This window comes from Sycon ciliatum, chromosome 12 (assembly GCF_964019385.1).
Source record: "Sycon ciliatum chromosome 12, ocSycCili1.1, whole genome shotgun sequence".
In the NCBI taxonomy this organism is placed as follows: domain Eukaryota; kingdom Metazoa; phylum Porifera; class Calcarea; order Leucosolenida; family Sycettidae; genus Sycon; species Sycon ciliatum.
This window is the reverse complement of record NC_088654.1, coordinates 25,020,347-25,035,217: the sequence shown is the minus strand read 5'-3', so window position 1 is coordinate 25,035,217 and position 14,871 is coordinate 25,020,347. Positions and strand designations below refer to the sequence as shown.

Sequence of the window (14,871 nt, the reverse complement as noted above, 5' to 3'; positions counted from 1 at the left end):
TTTCACACCACCAACTCAAAAGTAACAGAATGTTACTCGAGATTGCCCAGCCTCATGTGCTCCGTGATGGTCTGATTCGCCATTATTAGCTCGAGTATCGAGCTTGCCATCCCAAACATTTTAGGATCATCGTCGCAAAGAAAACTCGCATCATTTCGTGCTGTTTTAGCAGGTCTGGCGTGACACTCAGGAAACAGTTCTGCCACTCGCGCAAAGGCGCCCAGCGACCTTGCAAGCGGCGTACCCTCAGGAATCCACCTGGTTGTCCTTGCCTGGAGCTGTAGCAGCTATCGCTGAGGCAGACTGTGGTTGGCCTTGATCATACTCATCCAGGCCAAGTCCTCATCATCGTCGCCCCCGACAGGTAAGTACCGCGTGTCACTTGTGATCGATTCGCCTGACATGCGCTCTCAGAACTAGAAGCGCTGTCGCCGCTTGACAGGATATCCACAAAGAACGATCCATCACCGTCCATGGGATCGCGGCTGCTGTGCTCCGTGAGCCCAATAACCAACTGACACAAGAATCGCCTTCAATTTTATTCCGCCATTGTCGTCTCTGCACTTTGCTTTGACGGAATCGATTTTTTTGCGAACAAATTTGTTTTTAGTGTTTTCTAAAAAAAACCGCGTAGCCCCGAAGGTCGAAAGTCTCAGATATCGGGCCACATATGGATACGAGTTAAGAGTAACTCTCCATCACTGTAACATGATATACAGTCAGAAAGTGCAATAACTAGGCACAAAACTGACAGAGTACTGAAACATTCGACGTCCTGACACCTAGCTTCAACGCATCTCCGTAGCGCTAACCGACAGCCTTCCATTTATTTATGGCTCAACATCCGAGTTTCAAATTTTTATTATTATTTTTATATATCATTCAATTATCGTGTATCTGTGACGAGAGAGCTTGGAAGCTCAGGGCCCTACGCTATGCTTTTTTGCCTTGATGACCTAGGAAAAAAAAGCATAGGGAATGGGTGGTATATATTCTTATAAATTTCTACTCTTTGTTTTTTGACATAACCTGGGATTCGAACCTGCACTATCGCCCTGCATGCATCCCCCGACACACTTCGCATACATACTAATTCTTCCAAGTTGCTTCACGTTATGATCTTGTATTTGAAAGCCCTATTTTGAATATGCATTCTGGCCAGCCGTCTTTGATTGTACGGTACGGTACGGGACATGTACGGGAGAGGTACGGGACAGGTACGGGACAGGTACGGAACAGGTACGGGACAGGTACGGTCGAGGGTAATACGACACCATCTACCGCCTTGTTGACGGGAAAAAAAGAATAGGGATGTTATAAATTTTCAATTTTCTTACTTTTTTTCAGGCATTACCTGGAATTCGAACCCGCACTATCGCCCTACATGCATTCCCCCATACACTTCGCATTCATACTCATTCTTCCAAGTTGCTTCACGTTATGATCTTGCGTTTGAAAGCCCTATTTGAATAGTGCGGCCAGCTGTATGTGGCCAGGTGCGTTTGATGGTACGGTACGGGACAGATACGGGATAGCGCCAGGCGTGACACAAACACACAAACAAACAAACACCAAATTAAAGCTGTATGGACCCTGGCTAGCGCCAGACGTTACTGAAGTAACGTCTTCTGCATAGCTACGGGAATTAAAACTTTATAAATACTCACGAATGCAAGGTTTATAAAGTGTAGGTGTCCATTTGCCATCACTGGTGCAGGATATCATCTGTTGTTTTCCAGTTTGAGGTGTATATCCATCAGTACACTTTATCGTGAGGGTCGTACCAGCTGTTGTTAGACTTCCAGATGGAAATTTACCACCAGGAATATTAGTTGGTGGTGCTCCACAGTCCACTGTGTGTCCAGTAGGATAGAGTTACACAAATTCAGAAATAAGTGGCAGGATTACACATTTCCCTAGTGACATGACTTTGAAGAGCTTGGGAACAAAATGGATCATGGGTCAACAATCCAGCACAAACTCAAAATAGCACCAAAGATTTGCCTAGAAATGTGCTTATCGGAGTGAGTCACTGAAACTGAATAAGGAGCGTTTGTCAGTTGGCAACCTCACTTTGTTGTCATCTTCATGTGGACTGTAAATATAATATCTCGGCGACAGATGGCGTTTCAATACACCGATCCCCTTATTATACTGGGTTCGAGCACAGGGGCAACCTCACTCGCGATCGAGCTAGTTTTTGAACGTGACAGCATCTTTGACAGTGTGTTTCAGGTTTGTTTTGGAATGTCTTTTGCTTAGCTCAAGTGGTTCGCGATGGCTTCAAGCGGTGCTGGACCTCCTGCTGGTAGGAGCAGAGTCTCCGAGAGAGACATGGACTGTGATGCAGCTGCAGGATTTTTTCAAGGCGCGGGAGGGAACGATCTCGGGCCACAAACAGGAGTTACTCCAGAGGTGAGTTTTTTTGTTGTTGAAATATTCGAATCGCGAATCGTGTTGTGAGATTTATTTTGCGCCTTGGCTACAACAGACCGTATTTCTTTCTCCTTGAGATCGGTGCTGAAGATAATAGTAACCTTTTTCTGGTCTGCCTTTTCCTCTCCAGAGCCATCTTCTATGAAGGTAACCGTGGTTCTGCGAAGTCACCAAGTCGCGATCGCGATCAGCAGCCCTGAAGTGGAAAAATCGATTTTCCAACGATCTGGTTGGACATCAGCCACTAAAGTACTTCTGATTTGCCTGTAGTGACAACAGCAGCCATCCTTGGACACCTTGCAAAGACAGGAAAATCCACTGGTGGAAGCGACTTCTATGAGGTGACGATAGCAGTGGTGATCGCTGTTTTGTCAAGTCGAAGGGCTAGCCAACCCAGAGGAAGCATAAAAAAACGATGAGCAGTGCGTGGTATTTGTTGAGCGTGAAGAGCTAAAGGAGGACAGTGCAAACACATGGATGGAGGGGATGGTGTTTGAAGTGCTGTGTGCCGGCTGGTGGTGATTGTGGTCTTTGTCAGCATGTATTCGTGCTGCTTCTTGTGCTGGAACACTTCTCGCCCAGGAAGGCAGATTGCGTGCTCCCTGGCCCTCAGTCGGCAATGGGGCATTTGTTCCAGGAACATTACCCCAGAGCCAGTGATAAGTCGTACCTTTGAAAAATCGAAGCTTGCTGTTAATCGCAAGCGTAGCGCAGTGGGTTGCTCCCTCTTCGAAGTACGAGGGCCAAAGCTTGCCGCTGTCTGCAACAAAGTGTGTGTGCGGTTCTTTCGAACCTATGAGTATGAATATACCCTCCCCCCCCCCCTCCCTCTCTCTCTCTCTCTTAGCCCTTTGCGTGCTGAGTGCGAGTTAACTCGCACTTTATGCATGACCTGATCCACTACGTACAAGTTAACTCGCAAAAAGATTCGCGCGATATATCGCAGTGCATAGACCAGTGTACAAACTTTCGTAACTTCGTCAAACATGAACGCACCGCGATAATCAATACACCGTTGGAAAGGTCTTGGCGTCATCTTTCCGGGGATATAAAGTTCTTTGCGATAGGATACGAATTCATTGAGCGGCGAGAACACGGACATCACGGCCCAGAGTGAACTCGAATTTTTTGTTCATGAATTCTTTTTGTTGAGGAGCGTGCCAGGGGATTCCACTTTGGCACGGCGCATGCGTGATGGACATAAAATGAAGCGCTTGGATCTGAGCTTTGCCGCGCAGTTTGAATTGTGAAAATCTGTTGAATTTGGGCAAGAAGCCGAACAAGAATGTGAAATTGAGTCGTGGTGCCGTTCCGAGGCACGGTGGAGTAGTTTGGAGAGGACGTGGAAGTGGCCCTGATGTGTCTATGAAGCTGAGAGCTGCCAGGATGGATTCGCTTGGTCCTGACCTTTCCAACGAGCCCAGGACGATGAAAATCCATCAAGGTGGAGTGAAATGAGAATAAATTTCGTTCCGAGCTGTGAGTGCATACTCCACCAAGAGAGTCAGTGCGCTGGAAAGCCAGTGGATTGGAGAAAAGGGGCTCAGCATGCAAAGGGTTAAGAAGACTGCATGTTCATAGTGTCTTGTTCCTCCGTTTGGGCATGATCCCCATTTGGGCGAGCTGGCGAGATGTTCAGTCATCAATGCATGTACCGCAAGACATTCTGCATTGTGGATGAAACAGTTCTATTTTGCCATGCACTTAGGGTTCTCGCACCGGCACGGCACAACACGACCCAACAGATCCTTGCGCTCGTATTTTCTCCCATGGTAACATTGCTGATCACAACACTCAGTAGCCAGTCGCAGATGCAAAAGACCGAACAGATCTTTCCACTCAAGATCTGGTGTGACCGGTCGGCAGGGAACACGCAAGCCAGCTGAGCGCCAGTGATAACAAGCCCGAAGGGGGATGGTTTCGGTGTGACCGCAGCCTTAGACTAGGCGTTACACCGGGTACAGTCCAGTTACCATTGAATTGACATTTGATGTTGGGAGTTTCAAGGTTAGGATTAATGTCATTACCCTTGGAGCACACTATCATCATACTACTGCCTTCTGTCGTAGGACCAGCAATCAGATAGGCACCATGAGTTGTGTGTGGTGACTGCTCACAATCTCCTATAATGCAATAGGTCCACGTCAACAAACCAAGTGAGTTGCAATGCATTGAACTTTGAAGGCAGCATCAACAAGGAGTTCTATTGAATGGGAGGATGATGTTATTGCGCATTAGTGTTGTACATGTGGCTGGGCTTGTAGCTCTTCGTTGTACATGTGGCTGCGCGTGTAGCTCTTTTCGCACATGCTGCTGCATTTGTGTACTTGAAGTATTTTTGTCGTACCTGCCGCTGCGTTTGTGTATCTTTGTTGTACATGCTGCTGAACCGCGGTACACCCTGCTGCGCTGTCTTTGACTGCTGTGTACATGCGGCTGCACCGTCTTTTGTCCCCTCCGTATACGCACTGTCGCATCTTGTCCCCGTTGGATGCGCACTTTCTCGTCTTGTCCCCGTTGTATTCGTCCGTTTGCCGTCTTGTCTCAGTTATATTTGGTCGTCTGCCGTCTTGGCCTCACTTCCCATTCGGGACTAGTTGTATTACGCTCGGGCACCAATTTCGTGTCCACCGCCGCACTTTTCCTTATGTCTTCATAATATATTCCCCTGTCTCGTCTTGTTTCGATGTTAGTTGTGCCCTAGTCTCATGAAAGCAAGATCAGAATATTCTCTCTAAGCAAACAAGTTGGCCTTTTATTGTGTGGCGCAGTCGCGCAAGAGGACTGTAGCTCGTCCTTTTTTAGTGGACGACATTTGGCGATCCACGTGGGGCTCGAATCCATGACCCTGCGATTAATATGAAGAGTGTCATGCTCTACTGACTGAGCTACCCGGGCACAATACTTCTCCACATAAGAGCTGCAGTAGGGCTACTGACAGGTGCCAGTGGAGGGCAAAGACCAGCATAAAACAGCATTCATCACTCCGGAGGGCCTATTTGAACTCCGGCGTATGCCATTCACAGTCCAGCGGATGATGCATGCCGTGCTGTGGGCCTTCCTGTGAGTCACGTCACTGTGCAGAACACTCGGCAGTGTGGTTCGAGGCCACACATCTCCTTCCGCGTTGGCCAATGGTGATGTATCCATGCATCGCTTGCCTCGCAGGTGCATAATCCGGGAGAGGGAGAGCATGGCCAAGCATGCGCAAATGGGCATTCTCCACGGTTGCGGATATCGGCTCCTCAGTGCATCTTATATATTGCTGCTCATTGGACATGATGTTGGGGTATGTCACGCCTATCAAGTTCCGTAATTGCTTACGATGAAAGACATGCGTAAATTTGCTGTATTTGTGTTCATGTATGAGGGCAATGTCAGTTGATAACCAGTCGATAGTCAGTCGATAGAATTGAATCTAGTCAATAAGGAATTTAGGTTAGTCGTTTCAACCCTCAACCCTTTGCATGCTGGCCTGTTTCCCCCAGTAATCTTTGCTTTCCAGCGCACGGACTCTCCTGGTGGAGCGTGGGAGCACTGATCAGGACGACATGTTCTCATTTCAGCTCCCCTGGGTGGAATTTCATCATCCTGGGCTTGTTGGAAAGATCAGAACTAAGAATATCCATCCTGGAAGTTCTCAGCTCCATAGCCCCACCAGGGCCAATTTCACGACCTCTCCAAACTGGCCCACCACACCTCGGAACAAAACAACAACTCAGTCACACATTCATTTTCGGATCCTTGCTCAAATTCAACTGATTTTCATGATTCAAACTGCTTTGCAAAGCTGAGATCCATGTGCTTATTTCGATGTCCATAACGCATGCGCTGGGCAAAAGGGAAATCCCTGGCATTCTCCAAACTGCATAGTCACGAACAAAAAATTCGCGATCGCTCCATGCCGTGATTTCCGTGTTTATTTTGTTGCCCCTCTGTCAATATCTATCCTATCGCAAAGAACAGAATATTTTTGGAAAGCTGGGCTCAATACCCTTCCAACGGTGTGTCGTTTGTGGAGATCAGATGCTCTTTCACAGAGTAAAGAAAGTTTGCACACCGGTCTATTCACCACGATAAACGACGCAAACCGAAGCGCGTGTATACACGTCATCATAGAACCGGCATAGGGTTCAGGCAAGTGTATACACGTCATCCGCCTGAAAAGAGTTAAAAACAGTACTCAACATGACTCCCCACCGGGCACAAGTGACCCGGTATTCTTTTTCCAAACGGTTCCAAGTATCTCCCTCCCCCTCACCGGGTTGCTGAACCGGCTGACCCGGCTTTGGAGCAGTCACTGACCTGGTGGGCTGGTTGGTGGGCTGGTTGGTGGGCTGGTTGGTGGGCTGGTTGGTGGGCTGGTTGGTGGGCTGGTTGGTGGGCTGGTTGGGGGGCTGGTTGGTGCGCTGGTTGGTGGGCTGGTTGGTGGGCTGGTTTGTGGGCTGGTTGGTGGGCTGGTGGAAGGGCTGGTTGGTGCACTGTCGGGCATACTGGCTGGTGGATTGGTTGTTTTTTCACTGACCCCTCCAGTCTCACTGTTTGCAAGACAACTGGTAGTAGCTGCGATGATACCTGCACCAAGAACAATGGTGTACGACTCTGTCGTAGTCCGGGAGTGAGTCCATGCTGACCCTCTTGTTGGCTTAACAACGTTGATGAGGAGAAGCAAAATCATCACTTGCTTTAGGCGCAGTTTGAAAGCAGTGCTGCAAATACTCCTGCACGTTCCATCTTCCATGATCAGCTAAAGTAAGAGGCATACAGAATAAAAGTTTAAGCATACGTCGGGAGAATAATTAAATGTGTTAGCATAAGATTCAATTTTTTGAATCTATTATCCAGTTTTCAGTAGGCAGTGAATAGTTAGTACCACTAATGGTTTCAAAAAATCCTGAAAGACTCCTCACACAGCAGTAGGAAGCGACGAGCGGGTTCTGGGCCAGGGGGCGCCCGGGTCCCAAAAAATGGGGTATTATTGAAAAATGGGGTACTAATAGTACCCCATTTTTGCGGTGAAAATTATTTTTGGCCCGGTTTTTTTGCGGATAAAAATATGTGCCAGGGGGTGACCCTACCTCAAAAAAAAGGGGTATTATTGAAAATATGTATTGGGGTGTTATGCTCTACCCTAAACAATAAGGTAATATGGTGTCATGATTTGGAATTCTGCATGTATCATTAATTTTGATTTTTAGGGGTGGGTAATATGTCCAGCCCTACATCATAATATTGCATTCCGATGTCTAAAATATTACTATTTCAAATGTCAATGTTATCTCACTTTTTCCAATTTTATATTAATCAGAACTCATAGTTTTGCAGTATTTTGACTTGTAATTTCAATTTTTCGGATCATTTTCCGGACGCTTGTGTATCCCCGTCTTTTCGAAAGACCTTGCGATCATTGAGATCCTTGATGACACGGATGAGTTCCTGAGCTTCGATCTGCTCTCCATTTGCAAATGTCTCTTCGACAATATCCAGAACACCTGCAGCCTTCATCACGTTGTACATCGATCTTCGCCCGTCGTCCCAGCAGCGGAGCAGTCTGCCCGTATCTCGCCATGATGATGATCCATAATCCTCTACACCATCAACAACGATCTTCGGTAGACGCTGGTGTTTCTCACCGCTCACGAGAACGCGCGTCGACACCCTGCACAGATACTGTGCAATCTCCATGGGAGTCAAGTCCGCCCGATCCGGGTGAAGAAGCATGGGTCTTAGCTCGTAAGCTGTACCCAGATCGGTGAGTAACCGAACGGTTAATTCATCTTTATTACTACAAGAAAATAAATAAAACTTCTCTACATATGGTTCGGAGGTTGACCAGGCCGACATCTTTGATCTGGTAGAGAGAGAAATTCTGGAGACGGTACTCGATCATCCAATGGACTCAAAAATGAATTGTGAACCAAAAATGAAATTATATCAGGTTTTATAGGTCCCGCCAAGTCCCGTCCCGCCGGGTCCCGCCTCCGGGAAGGTGACGACCTTGGAGAACACGGTGAACACGGTGCGCGCCAAAAACCAAAACGTTGCTCGCGACATGCCGTGTCTTTTTTGGTTCGGGTTTGGAATCTTTCCATTGACATAAGTCAATTAGTTTTCCATCTATGTCCGTAATGGAAAGGTCCATGAGGTGTAGAATTTTTCTAGCTTTCCTCTCGTATAATTCTTTTCGACATACAACAATTCTTTCTCGAACTTTTAGCTGCTGGAATACCGGATTCATCTTGACCTCAGATGCACAGATCATGCATCCATGCATTGACGTCACAGTACATCATTGCAGCACTGATTTCACTGTGAAGTGTGGAACATGGGTCAATGCGCGATAAAAGGATGAACGTGATTTCAGCGGGAAGTGCGCTAATTGGTCACATGTTTTCAGCGGGAAGTGCGGTAAGTGGTTAATTGTTTCCAGCGGGAGATGAGTGGATTGGTTAATTGAAAAACAACCAGTTATTCCGAATTCAACTATTACGAAAACCCTATAAAAATAGATCCTCGGTACCTTGTCAAGCCATTGTGTGGTTGTCCGCCACCACCCCTGCTCAGGATGGAACCCCTTCGGAAGAAACCTCGTCAGTCTTTTGATGTAGTGAGATCATCTGATCTGTTGCAATTCTTTAGTTATTGTCCTGATCAAGAGTTTGCAGATGTACTAAAGTTTTTCTCTCATGTTCTACCGTCGCTGGAGCTGCTTCTTGAAGAGAATATTGAGCAATGGGGTCAGTACAAGTGTTCTTTGGTAGTTCAGGTGGTGATGCAGAAGCTGAATCCTGCTACAGGACAAATGGTTTCCAACACATTCTTCTTCCGATCGAGTACAACGCTGGTGCTCAACACCATGGACCTGAGGGACCTTCTCAGTAGGATGATTGCTCAGATCAACGCTCGTCTTGATGATTTCGTTCGTCATGGATCAGGTTGGGTAGTTGAACGGATTTCCTGTTTACACATCGAAATGTCACGCTACTGTGTACTTGGAGGAAGTTCGTACATCCCCTTGCCACCGGAGTTGAAGTCGAAGAAGGCCATTGTTAACGTGCAGAACACTGACAACAAGTGTTTACTGTAAGTATAGCAGTGGGGTTTCAGTGTGGTGATACGGTGTATGGATTGAACTGTATGCCGCCTGTCCATGTCTTATGTCATCCGTACTTTAGATGGTCAATACTGGCTGCTAAATTTTCGGCAGACAAGTCTCATCCATGTCGTCAATCGTCGTACGCAGAACATGCGGATACTGTGGATGTGAGCGGCATCGAGTTTCCAGCAAAACTGGAAGACATACCAGTCATCGAAAGACTGAACGACGGTCTTTACATCAACGTCTTCGGATATGAAGAGAAAGTCATATATCCGTTAAGAATTTCTCAGCAACCGCAGACCGCCATCAATATATTGCTCATCCAAGACGAACGCAATGACGTGGAGGTGCAGCACTGGGTGTGGATAAAGTCATTCAGTCGTCTTGTTGCTACTGGAGCACGTCGAGCACATTTTGTCTGCTTCAGATGTCTCTCAACACACGTCACGGAGAAGGCATTGAATAATCATATGATGTACTGCAGTGAACATCCTGAAGCTACGGTGGAGATGCCAAAGGCTGGTGATAGAGTGATGTTCAGGAATGTGAACAAGCAGCTTCAAGCCCCATTTGTAAGTAGAACACTTAATCAAGGTGAACACACTGTGGTCTGTTTTTTTTTTTTTTTTTTTTTTTTTTTTTTTTCTTTCTTTTCTTTCCTGCACATGTTTCTTGACTCTGATTGTTCACCTTTCTGCTGTTTTACTCGGTGTTGTCTCTGCAGCTATTCCTAATTCTCTATCTGTCTTTTCCGCTGTTTTACTCGGTGTTGTCCCTGCTGCTATTCCTACTTCTCTCTCTCTCTCTCTCTCTCTCTCTCTCTCTCTCTCTCTCTCAAATGCAGGTGATCTATGCCGATTGTGAGGCCTTCATAGAACCTCTGTCCGCTGTCAAGAAAATCGGTCATTCGACATTCCAAAAGAACAAGCATGTAGCCTGTTCCTGTTCGTACATTGTAGTACGATCTGATGGCGTCGTCACGAACCGTTTCTTCTACCGTGGAGAAGATTCTATGTTCTGTTTTCTGCTGTCACTTGAGCAAGAGGAGGAGATTATCCGTGATGAGCTTCTAGCATGTAATGCTGGTCAAATGATCATTTCAGAAAGTCAGCAACGTGAATTTGAAACGGTAGTCTCCTGTTGGATCTGTGGTGAAGCGTTGGGTAGCGATCGTGTACGTGACCACTGTCACATCACCGGTGCTTACCGTGGTGCAGCACACAACCATTGTAACCTGAACATGCGGATTGAGCCGTTCAAGATCAAGATTCCTGTGATCTTTCATAACTTGAAGGGATACGATTCTCATCACATCATATCTGCCATTGGGAGAACATCCACTGATGAGATTACGTATGTGAACGAGAAAGGACAAGAACGGGTACGTTACATATGCGTGGTGTGTGTGTGTGTGTGTGTGTGTGTGTGTGTGCGTGTGCGTGGATCATGATGTTTTTCTAAGAAGGAAGATCATTACTATGTTGGTACTCATATTCACGTTTATATGATTGATATTCATCTTTACAGCTGCACCTTAAAACTGTGTCTCCTCTTTTTCTTTCTTCTTCTCAGACCAAGCGTCTCGGTGCTATCAAAGTGGTTCCCATCAACAGTGAAAAATATGTCACATTCGGATGGAGACAGTTCCAGTTCATCGACAGCCTGGCATTCTTGAACACCTCCCTAGACCGGTTGGTTTCGGCTACACCACCAGATGCATTCGCCCTTCTATCCGCACGATTTCCAGACGAGGATGAACGCAAACTGTTGACACGAAAGGGTGTCTACCCGTATGAATATATGGGGTCGTACGACCAATTCGAAGAAACGCGTCTACCACCCAAGGATGCATTCCACTCAATGCTAACGAACACGGTGAGTAGTGTGACAGATATAGTAGATCTTTCTCTCTTTCTTTTTTCACCATCTTACTTCGAAGTACTAAAATAAGACAAAATGTGTTTGAACGCTTCCTGCAGCTTCATACTAAATAATTGATTGTGTGGGCGAACTACTAAAATAAGTTCGTTGATTTGTTTTTCTTTTTGGTGTACATTTTCTATTCCCTAGGGTATCAGTGATGAAGACTATGCCTATGCGCAAACAGTATGGACTGCGTTTGACTGTGAAGATCTAGGAGACTATCACGACCTCTACCTGGAGACTGATGTGCTGCTGTTGGCTGACGTTTTCGAAAACTTCAGAAGAACTGCTCACGCAACCTATGGATTGGATCCCGCTAATTACCTCACCTTACCGGGATTTGCCTGGGATTCGCTGGTGAAAATGACGAAGGTGTCCCTTCATCTCATTTCCGACATTGACATGTTCAACTTCATTGAGCATGGCAAAAGAGGTGGCATAAGCATGGTGTCCGCTAGACACGCCACCGCCAACAACAGATATCTATCGGAGTACAATCCAGACGAGCCGACAAGCTTCATCCAATATTTAGATGCGAACAATCTATATGGATGGGCCATGTCTCAACCCTTGCCCGTGTCGGACTTCTGCTTTGAAGCAGTGACGGATGATCTTCTGGAGACGGTACTCGATCATCCAATGGACTCTTCGACGGGATACATGGTGGAGTGCGATTTAAGGATTCCAGATGGTGTGCATGACATGATGAATGACTATCCGTTGGCTCCTGAGAAGATGAAGGTGACACGAGATATGCTTTCTCCATATCAGACCCACATGGCAGAGAAACTAATGGTAAGTCATGGTCTATCTGGTGGATATGCTTGTATTAATCTTCTAAGGTTTGTGTATATCTATACTGTACTCTTGTAGGTGACCGGTTTGGAAGCGAAGAAACTGGTACCAAATCTACTGGTGAAAGAGCACTATGTTCTGCACTACAGAAACTTGCAGCAGTATGTGTCCTTGGGTGTGGAGATTACAGATGTGCATCGTGTGCTCTCCTTCACACAACACCCATGGATGAAGCCATACATCGACACTAATACTGACCTGAGAAAGCTATCAACTTCTGATTTCGAGAAAGACTTCTATAAGGTGGGTACTCCACATCATGTGTGTGTGTGTGTGTGTATTTAGCGATAGTGTGGGATCTAGTATGTACTGGAAGTGTGAATGACCTGAAGATAACAGTTTTCTTATTGTTGTTTTTCTTGGCTTTTTTTTTTTTTTGTATGCCTGTTTATCGTAGTTGATGAACAATGCTGTATATGGCAAGACCATGGAAAACGTTCGAAACAGAGTAAACATCAAGCTCATTCGTGAACAGGATGAAAAACCACGTCTCCAGAAAAGCATCAACAAACCTTCGTACATCCGCAGTGTAGCCTTTGAGAACGATCTGATAGCAATCGAGTTTGCCAAGACAAAGGTGACTCTCAATAAACCCATTTATGTGGGTACAGCCATCCTCGATCTGTCGAAGCACTTGATGTATTCCTTTTACTATGAAGTTCTCCTACCCCGCTATGGACAAAATGTACGTTTGCTCTACACTGATACTGATAGTCTGATCGTACATATTCAAACGGATGATCTGTACACCGATATGTCAAACAACATAACAGCCTATGACACATCCAACTATTCACCATCCCACCACCTGTACAGCACGGTCAACAAGAAGGTGGTAGGGAAGTTCAAGGACGAACTAGGTGGCAAACCCATCAAGGAGTTCATTGGTTTGCGGAGCAAGATGTACGCATACCGCTGTGAAGACAACGACAATGGCAAGCGTGCCAAAGGTGTGCAGAGAAGCGTGTTGAAAAACACCATAACCGTCGATGATTATCGAACATGTCTCGTCGAGGAGTCTCAGCTGAAGAGAACAATGAATGTTCTTCGAAGTCGACGACATTGCATTCACGGAGAGGAGCTACACAAGATTGCCCTCTGTGGATTCGACAGTAAGCGTTACATTCTGGAGGATGGTATCAACACCCTGGCATTCGGACACAAGGATATTCCAAAGCACTGATGGATTTCCACACATACTAGAGCATATGTCATATCTTCTCATGAAATACATTGTAAATACTATGCGATTCATAATATTCACGTTAATCCAAAGCATGAGCTACATTGTACATATGAAATGCTAATACTTTTTGAGATCATTCACATCCTTCTTTGTTAACCAGGTATGGAATTTTTCGTCTTGATAACCCTTCCATTTGACGAGCCGACTGTTCTTGTTGTATTTCAACACCTTATCGAATCTCAATCCTGTGTGTCTGGCATGTTGTAGCTCAGCTCCATAGAACTGTCCTTGAATGACTTCTCCCATCAGGTCTTGAACACGATAGGTGTGGGGTACAGTGGGTAGGACATCGTTTACCACGAACACTTCCTCTGTCCAGTTGGGCGTGTACCCTTTCTCGAAATGACGTTTAGCCACAGCCAAACGCACATCATCGCCCACTTTGAATTTAGCTGGTGATTGCTTCGAGTGTACGTCTGCATCTTTTGGTTTTCCATCAAGAGAAGCTTTCGTGGGACTCATGCCGATACTGCGATGTTTCGAGCTGTTGTACTTGGCCATAAGCTGAGGAAGGACGTCAAGATACTGTGTCGTAGCTTTCTCCGTGAAATGGCGCCACATTCTGCCTTTCAGTGTTCTATTGAAGCGTTCCACCACCACGGCTTTTCCTTCGTTGTGGGTGCTGTACATGATGATGTTGTGATCCTTGACCCATTGCTTCATTGTTGCATTGTAGAACTCCTTGCCTTCGTCTACCCATAGTTTTTGTGGTACCCTGTTCGATGTTTTCAGGATCAGGTCGAATGCATCCCTGACAGCAGAGCCAGTTTTGGTTTTCAGGGGTACTGCCCAGGCATAGCGACTGTACAGATCGATGACGGTCAGCAGGAATTTGTAGTTCTTGTTGCTTCGGGCAAACCGTTGCATATCCACTAGATCGGCACTCCAGATGTGATCCACAGACCTGCTCTTCACCTTGCGTCTTTTGAAATGCACTCGTCTGGGTTTGTGCAATTCGTTAGCCAGTTGCGTGTGGAATGGTGTGGACTGCGACTTCTTCTTCTGTCTTCCATCATGAAGTGCTTTTTGCACTTTCGTATCCCACAAGGCTCCACCACCTCGCAAGGCACCTAAACTGAGAACCAGTTGATCGTTTTCCAGCTTTTCATCCTCATCGAAGACTCTTCGGAAAATTCGAAGTGCTTCATCCAGACCATATTTGGAAAATAGCTTTCCCATCAATATGGCATACCATCCACATACTGCTGTGCTTCTGTCTTGAACGGCTTGGGTGTTGGTGATGATCTTACAGTCTGCATAGGCTTCTTTAAAGAAATCGCACAGTGCAGGTTCAGTGTAATCTTGCTCCATA

General features: G+C 46.2%; 3 protein-coding genes across 3 annotated transcripts in view; 1 reads left to right on the top strand and 2 right to left on the bottom strand.

The window, feature by feature from the left end:
* LOC135827826 (mucin-2-like) overlaps nt 1-7,178 on the bottom strand; it is a 324,797-nt gene extending 317,619 nt beyond the window's left edge. The window contains exons 1-2 of the mRNA XM_065340254.1: nt 6,742-7,178; nt 1,668-1,853 (exon numbers count right to left, since the gene is read on the bottom strand). Of these exons, the coding sequence (XP_065196326.1) occupies nt 1,668-1,853; nt 6,742-7,177 (622 nt within the window). The 5' untranslated portion in view covers nt 7,178. The remainder of the gene's footprint in view (nt 1-1,667; nt 1,854-6,741) is intronic.
* The window catches only part of LOC135827823 (receptor-type tyrosine-protein phosphatase delta-like), a 362,685-nt gene that overhangs the window by 163,170 nt on the left and 184,644 nt on the right, over nt 1-14,871 (bottom strand). The gene's annotated exons all lie outside the window — the stretch shown is intronic.
* Nucleotides 7,402-13,496, top strand: LOC135828677 (uncharacterized). The gene is made up of 6 exons (XM_065341097.1): nt 7,402-10,107; nt 10,380-10,916; nt 11,108-11,410; nt 11,606-12,253; nt 12,332-12,556; nt 12,711-13,496. The coding sequence occupies exons 1-6, from the start codon at nt 9,574-9,576 to the stop codon at nt 13,494-13,496; spliced, it is 3,033 nt and encodes a 1,010-aa protein (XP_065197169.1). The 5' UTR covers nt 7,402-9,573.